At 37.2% G+C, this 18,909-nt stretch overlaps 1 protein-coding gene across 1 annotated transcript in view; it reads left to right on the forward strand.

The window, feature by feature from the left end:
- Window positions 1-18,702, forward strand: part of CEP128 (centrosomal protein 128) — a 445,779-nt gene extending 427,077 nt beyond the window's left edge. Inside the window, exons 25-27 of the mRNA XM_067030654.1 lie at window positions 9,280-9,388; window positions 17,558-17,681; window positions 17,956-18,702. Coding sequence (XP_066886755.1) covers window positions 9,280-9,388; window positions 17,558-17,681; window positions 17,956-17,998 — 276 coding nt within the window. The 3' untranslated portion in view covers window positions 17,999-18,702. The remainder of the gene's footprint in view (window positions 1-9,279; window positions 9,389-17,557; window positions 17,682-17,955) is intronic.
- The last annotated feature ends 207 nt before the right edge of the window (window positions 18,703-18,909 follow it).

Genomic DNA, 18,909 nt, shown 5'->3' on the forward strand with positions numbered 1-18,909 from the left:
CTTCCTTTACACATTATGTAAAATATTCTCTTTTCTTTATTTACCAAAACATACTACCCAAGCTCTTTATAAAGTCATAACACTATCCATTCATTCAACAAATATTTATTGAGTTTCAGCTATGTGGCAGGAACTTTCTAGGCCCCTGGGACTCACGTCTGTGAACAAAACAAAGATCCCTGCCTTTTAGAGCTTCTGTCCTAATTGTGAGATGCTCAAGTTTGTTCTTGTTGCTGTCAAATACAACATTCAACAAACCTTTACTGAGTTTACATTGTGTATAAAGCGCTGTGCTGGAAGCCGGAGAGGATGATGGCATAGTAAGAAGAGCCATTACCAGTCCTTAGGAACTCAGAGTCTTCACACAGACAAATGTAGTACAAAGGAGAAAGGGGTACATGCTGTAAGGGTGACCCCAAAAAAACTGCAGTGGGAGTTCAGAGAAGAAAGATGCTCTCAAGTCTTGAAAAGAGGCTTGTGATGACAAGGTACAGGGAAAGGGATCACTATTAGCATTACAGTTATAGACCCCTGACTGTATTACTGTTGGCAAACAAATAACTGTTGCACTAGCAGAACTATATTGGCAGCTGGCTGCTCTCATGTTGTTGCTGATGTCAGAAGGCAGTGAGACATCCAATATGGCCGCACTGCTGGTGGAGGGGAAGTGTATCAGAAAGTGTACAAGTCAGGTTCTCTTTCAATCCAGAAAGAGAACCATCTCCTGCTGTTTACTCCCATGGCAATCACCAGGACCAAATGATCAGATTTCTAGAAACCTATTGAGAGGTTTAGCAGGACCAATGTCCACAACTGCTGAGAGCATAATGTAATATTGTACTAAGCTTACCAAGTTAACTGGTCAAAGCCTGATCTAAAAGTTTAAATTTAGAATTCAATTCAAAGCTGAATCTGACCCAAATTGTCTCTGTGTAGACAACAAAAACATTTCACAGCTTCTCGTTCATGAGGCCCAACTGGGTTTCTGTAGGACATACAGACTTCCTTGCTGTACCAGCTGTTTCAAATAGAACAGAATGTTCAAAAGTCATCCAGTAACACAGCATTGCTAATCTGAATTCACGAAAGAGCATGGTTTTGTCCAAGATATTCCCATATGTTACCTGCCCTTTTTGCTCTCTACACATGCTAAATATATGGTTTTAATTAGCAGTGGATTTTTCAGTAAAATCACAAAAGGCATATTTTGTTCCCATCCTTCCTCCTCCTGAAGAGAAAATCATGATTTTCAATTTCTAGTAGAAGAGTTCGTGTGCAATTTCTTTTTAAAGAAGCAGATGTTTTACAGGATAAGATGAGGTAGGTGAGGAAGTGTTGATAATGGCTTTCAGCACAGGTAATGAAGGCAGAGTTTGCCGAAGCCCTTTGTCATATTTGTTCAATGTAAGCATGTGTATGCTATAAGAATGTGCTTTGCTTCTGGAAGCTATTTCTCCCTCCTTGAATCTCTCCGTGGTTTGTTTATGCTTTGCTCATAGCAATTAATGGCTGTTAGCACTTTCTTTCTAAGGTCAGCTATTTCTGTACATATCTTAAATCTTCTACAATTGTAGCTTCTGAAGCACGCAGTGCATAACTCCTCGTGCAATTCAAGGCTGTAGGTGATTTTTATTTAATGACTACTAAAATATATCACCAGTGTATTATTCAGATAATTTTACAAATATTGCTTGGGAACAGTAGTAGCAATCATGGGGGAATTTGAGGGACCTTTAACCCCACAATACCTCAGTTATCTCATTTATAACCACCTCTCTCCATGCTTTGTTAAGAAATCCCATGTAATCTCCTACGTAAATATAACTCCATTGCTTCCCCCAACCCCAAGCAATTTTGCCATCCTTTAAGCCTCTCCTCTATAGAGATTTAGGGTGCAAGGCTAATCTTTAAGTTAACATAAAAGAAATAGTAAGATAACTATAGGTAAATACTGAAATCTGGGAAAGGCTATTCTACTGGATTGTATGATTTTTGAGGGTAGACACTGTCTGCCTTATCTTCGACTCCACAATACACAATTCATGCTAAATTGGTGATTAAACTTTCTTTTTTCCAACTTTAGCCTTTTATGGAATTCTAACAAAAATTTAATTGCTATTTTTCCAGTAATGCTTAGATGACACATCTGAAACCTCGTAGGCAATCAAATCATGCTGAACTCTGAAGCAATTTTTATGCTTTTGAAGTGATCCAGCCATAATATTTATAACTAGTTGATTACATCTTGCTCTTTAAAAGTTAAACAAAAGGTTGCCAAATTAGTTGGTATTTTTCTTTGGTATAAAACCTGAAAATAGCAATGGATCAAAAGTGCTTATTTAGGAATCAACATGGCTACTTAGATGAACACATTTTTTTAACTCTACCAAACCCAGTTCCCCTAACAAGCCACTTGCTTTCTTCACCTTTCCCAATAATTTACTCAACAAGAACATTAAGAAAGGAAAGATTACGAAGGAGGTTAACTATAAAGATACCATTGTTAATCATGTCGAATTCAAAATTCTAGATATGAATACTAGATACATAAGGAATACCAATTAAATGTCTTATTAGTTTTTAAATAAACATGCTATAACATATTCATCCAAACAATCACTGTTTCCTTTGAAATAGTCACCTTAATAGAGGAAGCACTGATTCCAGTGAGGCACCATCATTATAAAATATCTCTGCATCTTTGCTTTTGTTTCTTAAGTCAGTGACATCTTTTTGAATATCCTTGTTTATGGCAAATTTCTACCCATTACTAATATATTCAGTTTCTGAAAATGGATTAAAGTCATGTAGAGCCAAGTCCAAAATGAGTAAAAAAACAAAACAAAACAAAAACAGTATGATATTTTTCATTAGTGAGTCACTAGTAATATTAAATTTTATACCATAAAATAATCAATTGCATAAAGGTAAATTTATCAAATTGTCTGATTTAACACGGTATTTTCATGAGTCTGTTCATGAGCGTGGCTTCATGTTTATAGTATTATGGTAGAAATTTGGAAAAGATAGTTTGCATAGTTAGATGTACTGGTTGTTCAGTGGTTCTGCTTGGGTAGATTAGAATTAGAAAACGTTAGTGCTGAGAAATCTTAGGAGATGATCTGGTCCAGCGCCCTCATTTCCTTATATGAGAATGTGAGAGTGACAGTCTCCTTCTTCCCAACTTCCACATAGCAAACTTTCATTTCTGTACTTTGGTCAAGAATAATTATATATGATCATTATTGAGTTTCTTAATGCAAATGGCACTGTGCTAAATTGTGGAATATTGGGATGGGTAGGTAGAAAGAGGTGATCAAAGCCCCACCCTCATGGAGGTAAAATGCTATATAATAGCAGCCATGCAGATTGAGTTATGGAGGGCAGACTTTAAGTAAACTGTCTGTCCAGATTGAAGTTTCAAATAGGAATAAAGTTTACTGAGGAAGAGGTTAAGCTTTTTCAAGCACTGATGGAGAATTGGGAATTAAGAGTGGGGAACAGTGCATTGTTAAGCTAGAGACAAATTCAGGAAAACATTTCTGCCACAGATTCAGAAACACATAAGTGCTTTTTCCTTTTCTCTGGGGGAAGAGTTGGGTAAATTAAAATTTTAAAAAAATTAAATGCATCACTTGTCTTATAAACTTTGAACTTACAGTATTTCTGAGAGAAAAATACCTGGTGGGCATCATTAAATATTAATCATTAGAGATCAGTTTAGCAAAAAGATTTAGTTGGGTTGGAACAACTTTTAAGAAACCAATTACAATGTGGGTTATGAAAGAGAAGTGGAAGAAACCCAGGGAAAATATTAGAAAATGCAAGTTCCTTCACCCAGTGGAATTTTTGCAGGGAATTCTGGCTAAATAGCTTGTTGAGACTTAAGACAGAAATAAAAATAGGTCCCTGTGCTAAGGATATAAGAGTTGGAAAAAAGCAAAAGCTAGGATTATTAAAATTGCAAAGAATCTTCCTTTTTAACCAGTACTTCCTTTTTAATATTTAAGTATTTAACTGAAAAACAGGTAGGAATTAGAAAGAAACAGTCATCTTATGGTCACCCTGTAAACGTTACTTAGATAGAAATTCTACAAGTTAAATATCAATGTATAATTGGAGAATATGAAGATATTGTTTTCACATTCGGATATGTTGATTGTTCAAAGGGATCGTGAAATATTTTTCTTTTACTATGTTCTTTCACGGTTCATTTCATTAGTTATCTTTCAAGGTAGCATTGGGGATTCTGACAGTCTTTTGAAGACTTAGAAAATTTGGGAACTTAAAGACAAACAGCTGACCCTTGAACAGCTCGGGAGTTAGGAGCACCGACCCTCCATGCAGTGGAAAATCCGACTTGTAGTCAGCCCTTCGCATCCACAATTCCGCATCCACATTTCCACATCCTTGGGTTCAACCAGTAGCAGATCATGTAGGACTATAGTATTTACGATTGCAAAACAATCTGTGTTTAAGTAGACACACGCAGTTCAAACCTGTGTCGTTCAAGGGTCAACTGTTCATTGAGTCCCAGGTGTATTCCAACAGCTACTTTAGAATGAGTTGACATGGGCCAACTAGAGGCAGAGCCGTGGATCTGGCTATTACAGTTCAGATGTGCCATACTAAAGGCCTGGGTGGAGCTGGAAGATACACAGATAGAAAGGAGAATTATGCTTTCAATCAATGCTAGAAATCTCCACTTAGTCGTGGTTCCTTTATAAAATGTGAAAGAGAAAAGCGTAATATATGGTTTCCTGCTAAGAGATGCTTAGTTGATTATGGGCCAGTAAGAGAAAGGAAAAAAATAAGGAAAAGCAAACACTCACATTTTGCCCATTGACACCTGGGCTGAGAAAGACAGTGAGAAAGGACAGGAGTGGAGGTGTAAGTCTGGGCGTCTTGCTGAATGAAGCAGATGGCGCAATGACAGCCTCAAAATGTACCTCCCAGAGGAAGGATGAAGTACACAGGATAGTCAAATCCTATTCGCTCTTCCCGAGGTATGGTTTTAAATTTCTAAAACAAAATCAACTGGCATCAAAGCATAGATTATATCTTTTCTTTTACCAGAAAAAGGACCACTTATATTTTTAATTATACAACCAGCTTCTTGGCATATGACAGTTAAAAATACAGCATATTGGGCTTCCCTGGTGGCGCAGTGGTTGAGAGCCCGCCTGCCGATGCAGGGGACGCGGGTTCGTGCCCCGGTCTGGGAGGAGCCCACGTGCCGCGGAGAGGCTGGGGCCGTGGGCCGTGACCGCTGAGCCTGCGCGTCCGGAGCCTGTGCTCCGCAACGGGAGAGGCCACAACAGTGAGAGGCCCGCATACCGCAAAAAAAAAAAAAAAAAATACAGCATATTTAGGAAATACAGAAAAAATTAACAAGAAAATAAATAATCCAACAAATATTTTTAAAAACCTATTTGTGTAATTTAAGGGTGTATGTTTCCCAGCTCTTACTTATAAATATCTTTTTATATTGAAATCACCATTTGTTGATAATTTTATTTCCTCCTTTTTTCATGTAACATTGTGTATATGTGGCAATTTTCTCTATCATCATCATTATTATCATTATGGTTCTACCATACTTTACTTTCCTGATCTCCTATTGTTGGAAATTTAAGGTTAATTTCAGCTTTTTTCTATTATAAGTAGTCACTTGATGAACATCTTGGTATAAAAATCTTTGTCTGTATTTCTAATTTATTAACCTAATATAAATGCCTAGAACTATACTGGATGACACATTTTAAGGCTGTTTATTTGTACCTGTTTTATCTAAGTTGTCTAATACATTGGCAGAGTTGTTCAGAATATTTCCTAATTACCTTCTTAATGTCTATAGACGTTCTAGTAATATTCCTCTTTCATTCTTAATATTGGCAATTTATATCTTCCCTCTTCAGTAGAGGTTTTTAAATTTTATTGATCTTAAAAAGAATAACAGTATGGGTTTCATTTTTGCACTACTTTTCTGCTTTCTATTTAATTGATCTTTGCTCTTATCTTTATTATTTCCTTCCTTTTACTTAATGTAGGTTTAATTTGCTCTTTTTTTTCTAGTTTCTTAAGGTGGAAATTTGGATTATCAATTTGAGACGTTTCCTCTTTTGTAATATACACGTTTAATGTTATACATTTCCCTCCAAACTGTTTTAACTGATTTGCACAAATTTTGATAAATTATGCTTTTCTTTTCATATAGTTAAAATATTTTCTCATTTTTCTTTTGATCTCTACCTTGACTCCCCCATGAGTTATTTAGAAGTATGTTCTTTAATTTCTAAATTTGGGGGAATTTTTCAGATATCCTTCTGTTGTTGATTTCTTCTTTCACCCCATGTGGTTAGATGGCATCCTTTGTATAATTTCAGTCATCTTAAACTTATTGAGATTTGTTTTATCACCCAGCATGTAGTCTGTTTTGGAGAATGTTGGATGTGTGCTTGAAAAATACTTGTAATCAGCTGTTTTGGGGTAGAGTATTCTATAAATGTCAATTAGGTCTAGCTGGCCAGTAGTAGTGTTGTTCAAGTCTTCTTTATGTTTACTGGTTTTCTGCCTACTGTTTTATCAGTTACTGAGAGAGGAATGTTGAAATATCCAACTATAATTATGGTTTTGTCTATTTTTTCCTTATAGTTCTATCAGTTTTGCTTCATATATTTTTGGCACTGTGTTAATATGTACATACAATTTAGGACTGTTATCCCCTTCCCTTAAAATTGTTGACTTATTCAACCACTCACATTTCTTTTTTTTCACATATAGAGAATGAGGAAGTTTAATACAGTCGACCTTTGAACAACACAGGTTTGAACTGCATATGTCCACTTACATGCAGATTTTTTTTTCAATAGTAAATACTACAGTACTACAAAATCCACAGTTGGTTGACTCCATAGTTGCAGAACCGTGGATACAGAGGGCCAACTATAAGCTATACGTGGATTTTTGACTGCACAGAGGGTCAGTGCTCCTAACCCCTGCGTTGTTCAAGCGTCAACTGCATATCCTTTCCTTTCCAGGAATCCTATAATGAATGACTTCCAGTTTCTTATAAAATTCTCATAATTAGTGAAAACTACAAATGACTTGGTTAAAAACCACAGGGCCTTCATCCTAAATGAAGCTAAACTCCCTTTTGGTACATGAAAACTGATGATCTTAAGTCATTTTAGGATTATGTCCATGCTTTTAGCTCAGAATAAATGTGTCTTTTACAGCCGTGTGTGTGAGTTTGCATGTGTGTGTGCACATATACACACACACACTTGTTCTTTTTTGGCCTTTCTTTTGCGTTTGCATACATATATATGTGAGGAAGAAATAAAATATAAACTTGGTACTTAGTGCAGAGAACGAAAACTAATTCATCGGATAGTCATGCTACATGAGGCCTCACTGTTTTGAAGAATCTGTTTAGGCCACCTAACCAGCAGTTGTTTCATCTAGAATCTTTGGCACCATTCTTTTTTTTTTGTGTGTGTGTGTGTGTGTGTTACGCGGGCCTCTCACTGTTGTGGCCTCTCCGCTGCAGAGCGCAGGCTCCGGACTCGCAGGCTCAGCGGCCATGGCTCAAGGGCCCAGCCGCTCCGCGGCATGTGGGATCTTCCCGGACCGGGGCACGAACCCGTGTCCCCTGCATCGGCAGGCGGATTCTCATCCGCTGCGCCACCAGGGAAGCCCTTTGGCACCATTCTTGATCCCTTCCTCTCCCTTGACCCCGCAGTCATCCTCAATCACAGTCTTTTAACTGGTATTCCCACTTCCACATTTGTGCTGTTTCAGCCTGTTTTCCACAGAGAGGCCAGAGTAATCTTTGAGAAATACAAATCAAAGCATGTCATTCCTCTCCTCAAAACCCTTGATTGCCTTCCGATTGTACTTAAGTAAAAAAAAAAACCCACATCCAAACCCCACCTCTGGATCTCATTGTAACCACTTACCCAGGCTCAGTGTGCCTAAGCCAGAGGCTTTCCTTCAGTTCTTCAAACACACCAAACTCTTTCTTACCTTATTAGCACCTTCACGTGAGTCTAGAGCACCACACCCTGACCACCCTCCTGCTCCCCCTTACCTCCCACTTTTCCGTCCTCCACCTATGAGTTTCCACCTGGCTAATCCATTGATTCATACTCAGCATTCAAATTATTGCCTTAAATATCACCTACCAGAGGAAACTTCTCTGGACCCCAAATCTAAATGTAGTTCTGCCTATTATTTTCCATTCTTCTTCTTATAGCTCTTACCATAGTTTTTAACTATATTGTGTTTTGTATAGTTTGTTGAATGCCTTTCTCTCCTGCAATCCTGGAGATTTCATGATCATATGCACCAATGTTTTATTTGCTCTTTGACCAGCAATATAGTAGGTGCCAAATAAACGATTGTTGAATGAATGAATGAGTGCAAGAAAGAAAAACTGAAGTGAAGTAAATAATTAGAAAACATTTAAGAGAAAAAAAATTGCAATTTTTTATCAAGTACATGTATCTTAAAGAACCTGTTTTTTAACCTTTAGTAAAATTATTCAAAGATATAATTCCCTAATTCCCTTTTTCAGGTAAGATTTGGGGAAAAGGACACATTCATACAGTCCATGAGGAGAGGGACCTTTTCTGTATTCATTTTGGTTTGTGTATTAAATATTTGTTGAATGAGCATTTGTATAATCATTATAGAAAGCAGTCTAGGTAAATGTATTTTAAAACATCAAATTGTTTTTATTGACCCCGTATTTCCACCCAAGAACTTGTCATAAGGAATAGACCTAAATATGGGAAAGGTTATATATTTAAAGGTATTTCTCATAGTGTTATTTATAAGAGTAAAACATTGGAAACCACCTAAATGCCCAGAAGAGTAATACCTGAGTAAAGCATGATATATTCACTAGACAGTATATGAGTAACATAAAGCTAAATGTTAATGACTTTTAAAATGTTTATATTATTAAATGTAAATAAATAACACAGAGTTTTACAACAATATTTACAAATCTTATCCACAGGAAAAAAAAAGACTGGAAAGAAATATGTCATGCTGTTTTGGCTACAGATGATTTCCTTCTCTCTCTCTTTTTTTTTTTCATATTTTCTTTAACATCCACGTATTTTATTTTTTACAAGGATTATAATTATATTAAATTGTGGTGTAACATAGCTGGTATCTTGAGGTTCAATTTTATTTTCAGTACATTTAACTGAATCCCAAGCCTTACATTTTTCAGTGATTTGAACTGGAATGCTGTGCTTTCTTTTTTAGGATGACAGAAACTTTGCTGAGAGTTCCCAGGCTCATGGGTTAGATCAGTCATCCTCTTGGCAGGATCACAGTTGCTTCCTGTCTAGTCCACAGTTTTCACACTTGCACTGTAAGTAATGATGTCCTGTACCAGTTTTTAAATTGGATTTAAGAAAATGCAACTCATGGAAAGATGAAAGCACAAGGCCAGTACATGATAGTAATATTCATGTTGTAAGTTTGAAAAAATTTTCATTATGAATCATACAAATAATACCCAAGTACATTTATAATATTACACAACTTACTAAAAATATACAGAATCGCTTCTTTTTAGACCTTACACTTCTCATAAAAATTGAAAATTGAGCTTCCCTGGTGGCGCAATGGTTGAGAGTCTGCCTGCCAATGCAGGGGACATGGGTTCGTGCCCCGGTCCGGGAAGATCCCACATGCCGCAGAGCGGCTGGGCCCGTGAGCCATGGCCGCTAAGCCTGCGTGTCTGGAGCCTGTGCTCCGCAATGGGAGAGGCCACGACAGTGAGTGGCCCGCATACTACAAAAAAAAAAAAAAAAAAAAAAAAAAAAACTGAAAATGAATTACCCAAGGTAATAATCTTAATTAAGCAACTTTTTTTTTGGTCTGGAGATTGCTAGTAAGTATGGATGAGTGGGTAAGGAAGTTAGATACTATTGTAATAAAATTCAAGTCATCAAAAAGTAGAAAATCTTTGCATAGAACTGTTCAAAAATATCTAATTTTGTGCACAAAATAAGGATATGAAAACTATTACCATCTGATTTCATTCTGTGAATAATACAGTGTAAATGTTGATAAAATGTCACACACATTAACAAAGTGTGAGTCTGTTGACCCAGGATACTATCTCCAACCACTTATGCTTCACCTTGGATGTAATGTCCTTAAAGAAGCCTTCAGAACTCACAGTTTTAAGTATGGTTTCTGTTATGAGTGCCCACAAAGCATTACAATTTTCCTTTAAAACCTTTCTCATACTAATTATGGAATTATTTGCTATTTGAGTGACATTTTGTTCACTGATTCTTCTCTTCACTGAAGAGTAAACTCCATGATGTTAGGAGTGATGTCTGTTTTATGCACCACTGTTTCCTCAGCATCCTATATAGAACTTGGCACATAGTAAAGGCTCAATTAATATTAGATGAATGAGTGTATGAGTTTTTTATTTCAAGTCCACTTTTATCCAATCCATTTGGGACTCAAATGTTAATAGATTCTTAGTTAGATAACCATTTAGCTCTTCAGTTTTCCATGGACATAGAGTTTGTACATTCAATTCGACAATGCTGTCATTTAAAAAAACTAGGTTGCTATAAAATAAAATATCAAAATTAGCCACAAGGAAGTAGGTCAAATCCAAAAATGATAACTCTCATTTTTGCTGATTTATATTCATAAATTCATCAAATAAATATTTCTTGGTTTCTGATAAATGGTTTGGCTTCCATTATATCATAATTATTTTATTGCAAAAGCTAAGCATTTTCCCTTTCCTGTCCTAACCATTTTACCAAGTGATTCTATATATTTTCATAAACCCTCTGCTATTCTAATCTGGCAGTCACCCTTCAATTTGGATCATATCTCAGGTTGGTTACTGTACCTCAGAATGTGATATACACATAGGACAAAATTTTTATTTTTCATGTTAAGCAATGGAAAAATTTCCTCAGGTCTGTTTGATGTATGTAAGCATGGAAGAGAAGGAGGGTGGGGACAGAGCACCATCAAACATCATGGTATCCCATCCATTAAGACATTTAAGAGCCTGGAAATAAACAGCACCATGATATGAGCACAGAGGTCATTGTTCTACTGGTGTTTAATTTTGCCATTATGACTTTCATAAGGCTCCCTAGAAAGGTACCTAGAAGAAAGTGGTTAGAAGACATTAAGGGGAAAACATGAAATTTTTTAGAATTTTATTTAATATTGTGACAGGCAATAAAAGAAACTGTATTCAGCTTTTCATTCAGTAACATTTCATGACTCGCCCTGGTCATTTCTCTAAGATACAGTACTTACAGGCTGCCATAGGTTTCTATATAAATATACTGGCTCAAAAAGAAATAAAGTTAAATAAGAACAGGAAAAAATATCATTGAGAACATAATTTGGATAAGAAAATACTTATTATAGTCTATATTGTATAATCTGACTGAAAATTTACCTTAGAAAGTAAACCTCTTTATTAATTTATTGATAAATTATTTATTTATTTTCACACAGTTTTACTGTTCTTTTTTTTTCTTTATTGGAGTATAATTGCTTTACAATGGTGTGTTAGTTTCTGCTTTACAACAAAGTGGATCAGTTATACATATACACGTTCCCATATCTCTTCCCTCCTGCGTCTCCCTCCCTCCCACCCTCCCTATCCCACCCCTCTAGGTGGTCACAAACCACCTACCTGATCTCTCTGTGCCATGCGGTTGCTTCCCACTAGCTATCCACCCTACGTTTGGTAGTGTATATATGTCCATGCCACTCTCTCACTTCGTCACAGCTTACCCTTACCCTTCCCCATATCCTCAAGTCCATGCTCTAGTAGGTCTGTGTTTTATTCCCGTCCTACCCCTAGGCTCTTCATGACATTTTTTTTCTTAGATTCCATATATATATGTGTTAGCATACAATATTTGTTTTTCTCCTTCTGACTTACTTCACTCTGTATGACAGACTCCAGGTCCATCCACCTCACTACAAATAATCATCTCACACCAGTCAGAATGGCCATCATCAAAAAATCTAGAAACAATAGATGCTGGAGAGGGTGTGGAGAAAAGGGAACCCTCTTGCACTGTTGGTGGGAATGTAAATTGATACAGCCACTATGGAGAACAGTATGGAGGTTCCTTAAAAAACTACAAATAGAACTACCATACGACCCAGCAATCCCACTACTGGGCATATACCCTGAGACAACCATAATTCAAAAAGAGTCATGTACCAAAATGTTCATTGCAGTTCTATTTACAATAGCCAGGACATGGAAGCAACCTAGGTGTCCATCAACAGATGAATGGATAAAGAAGATGTGGCACATATATACAATGGAATATTACTCAGCCATAAAAAGAAATGAAGTTGAGTTATTTGTAGTGAGGTGGATGGACCTGGAGTCTGTCATACAGAGTGAAGTAAGTCAGAAGGAGAAAAACAAATACTGTTCTTTTTGACAAGTTTGTTTTACGATTTTCCTCCCATACCTACCTCCATGTTTTTAAGGATACTTTAAAAAGTTTAATCATGGGTACCTACTGTTAATCATTCTAAGTGATTTAATAAACTTATTTCTAGAAATAATGTTTATTCTTATTTGCTTTTCTGATGAACCTTGAATTTTCTATATCTTTTTCATGATGTAGTATTTTTGGAAGTGAATTAGAATCACCCTGAATACTTCTCCACTTTTGTAGCACAAACAATTTCAGCTTAGTTATAGAAACTGTCCTGTAATTTTTCTTGAACCTTCAAAATTATAAAGGAGATCTGTCAAGATCAACAAAGAGAAAAATGGAGCCTACAGTAATTCGATAACACAGGGAATGGAAGAGATCTTAAAAATATCATTAATGCCCTCAGAGAAATGAGAAAACAGTACATTTAGTAAAAATATGAGCAAGATGCTATTAAAAAGGAACACAGGATAAGAGGTCTCAGAAATTTAAAATATAAACTAGAAAGGTGGAAAACAAAGTTGAAAAACCTACAAACAAAGTAGAAGGTAAGGAAAAAGAAAGAATGAGACAATAGGAGAGAAAAGATAAGATATTCAGAAAATCAATACAAGAAGGACAATACCTGATTAGTGAGAGTCCTGGGATGAGAGAACAAAGAAAACAGAACAAAGGCCAGAAGCAGGGCGGATGATGAGGGCTCACCCAGCAAACAGCTGTTGCACATCTTTTGTGGGAGCACATCCAAGAAAGGGAGGTAAATATTTTCCGTTTTTGTATTTCTGAGAATGGGTTTCTTCCATTCACACTTGATTGAGACTTTGGCTGCCTATAAAATTCTAGGTTAAAAAGGACTTTTCTTCTGAAGTCATTGCACAGTCATCTTCCAAAATCCAGTGTTGCTGTTGAAAAACCTTATGTCTTTTTGTTTTGACTCCCATTCCTTTGACATGATCATTTTCACCACCACTGCCCACCCTCACCCCTGGCCCAGCAACTTTTAGGATTGTCTCTTTAACCGCAGTGAGTTTTGTGATGATATGCCTCCCTGTGGGTCTTGTTTTATTGAGTTTTCTAACTATTTGCTGGGGCAGAGTTGGTGGGGGAGCTTTTAATCTGGATACTCGTATTCTTTAGTTCTCTCATAGTGAAGGAAGAAAGAAAAGATTCCATCAGGAGAATCTTTAGGAAATAAACAAAAAACTGATAGATTATTTGATTCATTTGAGTGCTTAGAAAAACTACTAATAGACATATGATTATCATAGGTATAACTGAGCTATAGAAACAATTGAGAATGGTTATAAAGAGTAAATAAAAAACAAAAACAAAAATTAAAATTAATTTATTAATGAATTTTAATAAATAATCAATGAATAACTCCAGGGAAAAATGAGCAAGAAAAGAAACGTTGTCATAGTAGACCTACTAGGTTTGTGTGAGCCATATTTACATAGTCATAATAATGTAAATACTGTTGACATAACTGCAAGTCCAGATGTAACTATATAGGGAGGATGGGATGAGGGAAAGTGGATGGGTGTGGATAAGTCTAAAAATGATAAATCAGAAAATAGCAATATCAGCTTTTTCTTTCAAAAATTGAAGCAAATACAGAAAATAATGCTAAAAGGGTTGATTGTGGTTGAATGGGGAGCAGGAGTGTAGGACTGGGAGGGATGGGGCAAGAGCCTACTGTCTTTCTATGTAGCCCTTTGGTGCTATTTGATATGTGTATGTATGTACACTGTGGCTAACAAGGAATCTTACAAAAATAAAATGCTACAGAGAAAACCCCAGCTTTTATGTCTGACTAGCGAGTACTGGATTTTCTTAACCTCTGAATGAAGCATGAAAGCTGGGGGTTGGAGTTTAGAGCAGCTGAGACCTGTATGGAGACCTGGGGAGTAACTGAGGTGCTGAGGCAGCCATGAGTTTATGAGCCCACAGAACAGGCTCCTTCTTACTCAGGTTGGGATTGGTACTGGATGAGGCCCTTTTGTCTGTGTTGTTGACGCTAAGGCACTCATTCTGCTGACTTAGGTGCCCTGTCAAAACTGTGACCAAACGAAAGCGTAGAATCACTGACCATGGAAAAAACAAAGGAAATGGGAAAATACTGCATAATTTGTGGTCTCTGAAATGATCCAGCATTAATGAAAGTTTGTTTTAAGTAGTAATTTCTGTCAGCTTTGTGTAGTTCAGGTCAATTCAAGAAAAGGTAGATTCCTCCTGCCAGGAAGAAGGGAAGAAATATATAAATTGTAAGTTTATATTACCATTGGAAATAGGAACACAGACATCCATTATTTAGAGCCATGATTACTACCAATTTATCCTGGCTGCCTGGAAGCTATGGCCATGATTCAGGACACTCTTTCAGGAGGCTTGGATTCCATTACCTGCAGCCTGTAGACAGTGGGGGCTTAGTAAGAGAGACTCATAATGCCAGCTTTTGAAACTGTCATTTTTACTTTTTATAAGTAGTGACTGACCACCGGTCTCCATGTATAGCTCCTTTTAGGCTAAAAGAACACAACTCAGGACAGGGCCTTCACTCCTGGGGCCTGGACCAGACTGGGTTTGAATGAAGTCTGGAGTAAACTGATGACTCCTCAAAATCTCAAGTTCTTTGAGATTCAAACGCTAAATGTTTGTGGAGTTGGTATCTATAAACTCAATTTTAAAAATAAACGCAGATTGCAATTTTTCCATAATTCTAACATTGTGGTAAATAATGTTTATTTAAATAAATAAATAAATAAATAAATAATCCCAAAAAGAAAGGACCGTGATTTTTCATGGGGGGGCAAATGTTATCTGAAGACTACTTCAGGAGCTGGAAGTGAATCTTACATATTAATTTAACTTGATATTCTTAGAAAAGCAAGTCAATAAAAGTTCCTAACAAGTACTTTTTTTCACTTCCTTCAGACTATGTTGCTATAAAAAGAAAATATAGTATTCTTAATTTGTTTTCTGACGTTCCTTTAGTGGAGGTTTAAGTACCTCAGATGGGACTTATCCACAGCAAGAACAGCAATACTTTTCACTTCTGTGTTGTACTTCAGGATTTCCCTGGCTAACCAAACGGATGCTTCATGTACAGTCTGTCCTCAAACCTGTAAAATAAAGTGCCAAAGATTTGTAGCAATAAAAATGTTGGGGTACTGCTAATGTAAAAAATTATTTCTTGTCCTTTATAGGATTTATTTATTTCATGAAAGCACAGTCTTTCTACCTCTCCATCTTATAGGTTCATTGCCTGTGATAGTGCTTTTTTATTTATTTTTTTGGTGATTATCTTTTCACTGACCAATTCGGTGCCAGATATTTTTAAATAACTGAGTTCTGATTATTGCGATTTGACAAGGTATGTACTCTATAAATGCTTTCTAGAAAGCAGCTAGAAACTCCCCAGTTGACTATCATTTTGAAATCCCTTAAAATATATTCACGTGTTCAAACAACATTTACCAAGAGACTATGCATGAAGCTCTGTGTTTGGTTCTGGGGGAATACAGGAGTGACTAAGACAGAAAAGGTCACCTCATCTCATGGAAGAAACAGGTAGTAAGCAATAAACAAGCAAAATGGTGACTGGTGCTATAAAGGGGAAATGATAGAAGGTACCAGGACCAGAACTTTATATCAGTGATCAGAAGGTTACAACTGAGCTGAAACCTGAATGGCAAGAAGCAGCAGCTGAGTTAAAATTGGGTGGGAAGAGTTTTCCCAATAGAGGGAGCAGTAAGTGCAAAGGCCCCAGAGAAGAAAGGGGCATGGTCTTCTAGAGAGATGGAACACTGAAGGAGAGAGAGAGAGAGGGAGGGAGAGAAGGAGGGAGAGTGAGAAGGAGTGATGGAGAGAGGGATTGGGAGAGAGAGTGTTAGGAGCTGAGGTCCTGATGGAGCCTTTTCAGCTACCATCAGGTGTTTGGATTTTATTCTAATTTCGCCGGGAGGTTGGGGGGGCGGCGGGGGGAGGGAAGGGTTACTGCAGTAGAGTGACATAATCTGATTTACCTTTTTTTTAAAAAAATCTAGTTTCTTTTTTTTTTTTTTAACTTAATGGCTTTCTTTCTTTTTTAAATTTGTTGGGTCTCCGTTGCTGTGCATGGGCTTTCTCTAGTTGCAGTGAGCGGGGGCTGCTCTTCGTTGTGGTGCGTGGGCTTCTCATTGCAGTGGCTTCTCGTTGCGGAGCACAGGCCCTAGGCGTGTAGGCTTCAGTAGTTGTGGCACATGGGCTCAGTAGTTGTGGTGCACGGGCTTAGTTGCTCCGCGGCATGTGGGATCTTCCCAGACCAGGGCTCGAACCCGTGTCCCCTGCATCGGCAGGCAGACTCTCAACCACTGCGCCACCAGGGAAGCCCCTGATTTACGTTTTAGAAAGATAATTCTGGTGTGTGGAGAAGGAGGCAAGATGAAAACGGAGAGAAAATGGTGGCTTGGGCCGGGCTGATGGTAACGGAGGTGGTATGAAGCAGAGGGACGCCGGGAGAATCCTCGGAATTTACTCTTAAGTTGGGTGGGTCGAGCAGGCAGGCCAAAGGAAAGAAGGAGCCGGGGTTTGAGAAACTGGGTGGACGAGTGTATCATTTTCTAAGATGAAGAAGAACAAGGGATGGGCAGACATCAGAGATTATAAGTCAGGTGGGAGTATTTGATGTAGACATTTGGATATAGGCATCTGGAGCTCAGAAGAGAGGTAAGAGGTAGTAGAAAAACAGTAAACCTCGTTTCCAGATCTAGTGTTTCCTTCGGTGTCAAAAAGAGGACTCTATGAAAAGGAGGCCCTTAAGATTTTGCCCTCTAAAATTCTGCATGCTTTAATATCACTATTTACTGAACAAACACATCTTCCACCCTCACTCTTCAAATCTAAACCAAACAAAATTAAATCCCATGAATATGTGTTTTTAAAAATGTAGTAAACTATTTTATTCCTACATCGAAGATTTGTTAGTCCATGTAGAGTTTACAGAAAACTAGATCGAATGCAGTGATTACTTACAATTTTGTCAGCCCAGGGATTCTATTCACCTAGGTTTATTTTTCTCTTTTCTCCTACCTTGCCAGCATTTATCCAAAGAACAGTTGCTCCAGATTCACCTTCAATCAAGGAACATCCTACAAGTTTACTGATGGATGGAACAAGTCCACAGTCCAAAAAGGAGGAATACGAAAGCAAAAACAGCAAAATGTAATCAGTTGCTTTACCTGAGTGTTTTATAAATAATAGCATACGTATCCTTGCCACAGTTTGGCCCAGATTATCTAGCAGACATACCTGTAGCTTCTGCTCCTCAGCGCTGCCAACCACTGACTGAAATAACAGTGCAGTTGGTCTTTGTGGATGATATAAGTTAAACCAATCCAAATGATATCAGCTCGTGAATGACATGAAACTAACTTACCGGCCACTTATACCAGCAGAGAAAGAGTAATATTTTTCACCTTGCCTTTTTCTTTTTCAGGTGTCGTCAGTCACATTTTTCCGACCAAAATTTGGATTTCTAATTGAGGTGTTTCAAAAACGACTGGCTAAAAAGGAGGAAAATGAGTACCCCTGGAGGCAGAAGTTGCCAGCACTTGAAATTCAGGGAGTGTTTATATACAATTGATTTTATTTTGATGCTTTCTCCCTCATAAATTATCATGTGTTTTAACATGTCATGGAGATATGCATATATAATGATAGGCAGTCCACTTTATAAATCCTCAGGATTGTTACATCCGTCATCTCAGCAGTCTGCTACTACGTGCAGTATCTTAAAATTTTTTTCCAATCACCCATTTTTTATAGCAATAAAGAATTTACAAATGATATTTGAATTGTAGAGCTCTAAAGGATTCATTCATAGCACAATTTATTTATTTGCCTTTTTGTGGCCAAATATCCCACTGTGATCACTGCAGTCATATCCTGGACCATCTTTGGTTTACTCTGACCAAAATTACAGCACCAAACTCCTGTGTCCATGACATTTACTTGCCAAGAGTTCTAGTATAATTTGGTACTATCTATCTGCTTTCAGCATCTTGGCCTTTCTCAACATCAAAGTGTTTTAAGAACCTATCCCCTTTACATGCTCATCTACCAGTGGAGAAAGATTTCTATTAAATGCTAAATAAGAGTAAACATCCAGGAACTAAATCCCACTGAGTCATAATGGAAAGATTCTGAACAGAGACAAGGACAATAAAGAGAGATCTTTGTACTGTGCCTTACATTTTGTGTTTGTTAACATCTACTCGTTTTTTAGATTTCTCATATTTCATGAAGACGCTTCTTTTTCTACTCAAGATATGTTTTCTTCCTGACTTACCACATTTGAATGTGCAGAAGAAATGGCATTCTCCATGAACTCGAACTCAGTGGTCCCTACGGAAGACAGAGATATTTTATTTCAAAATTTACCAGTACAATC

The sequence above is a fragment of the Kogia breviceps genome, chromosome 3, assembly GCF_026419965.1.
Source record: "Kogia breviceps isolate mKogBre1 chromosome 3, mKogBre1 haplotype 1, whole genome shotgun sequence".
In the NCBI taxonomy this organism is placed as follows: Eukaryota; Metazoa; Chordata; class Mammalia; order Artiodactyla; family Physeteridae; genus Kogia; species Kogia breviceps.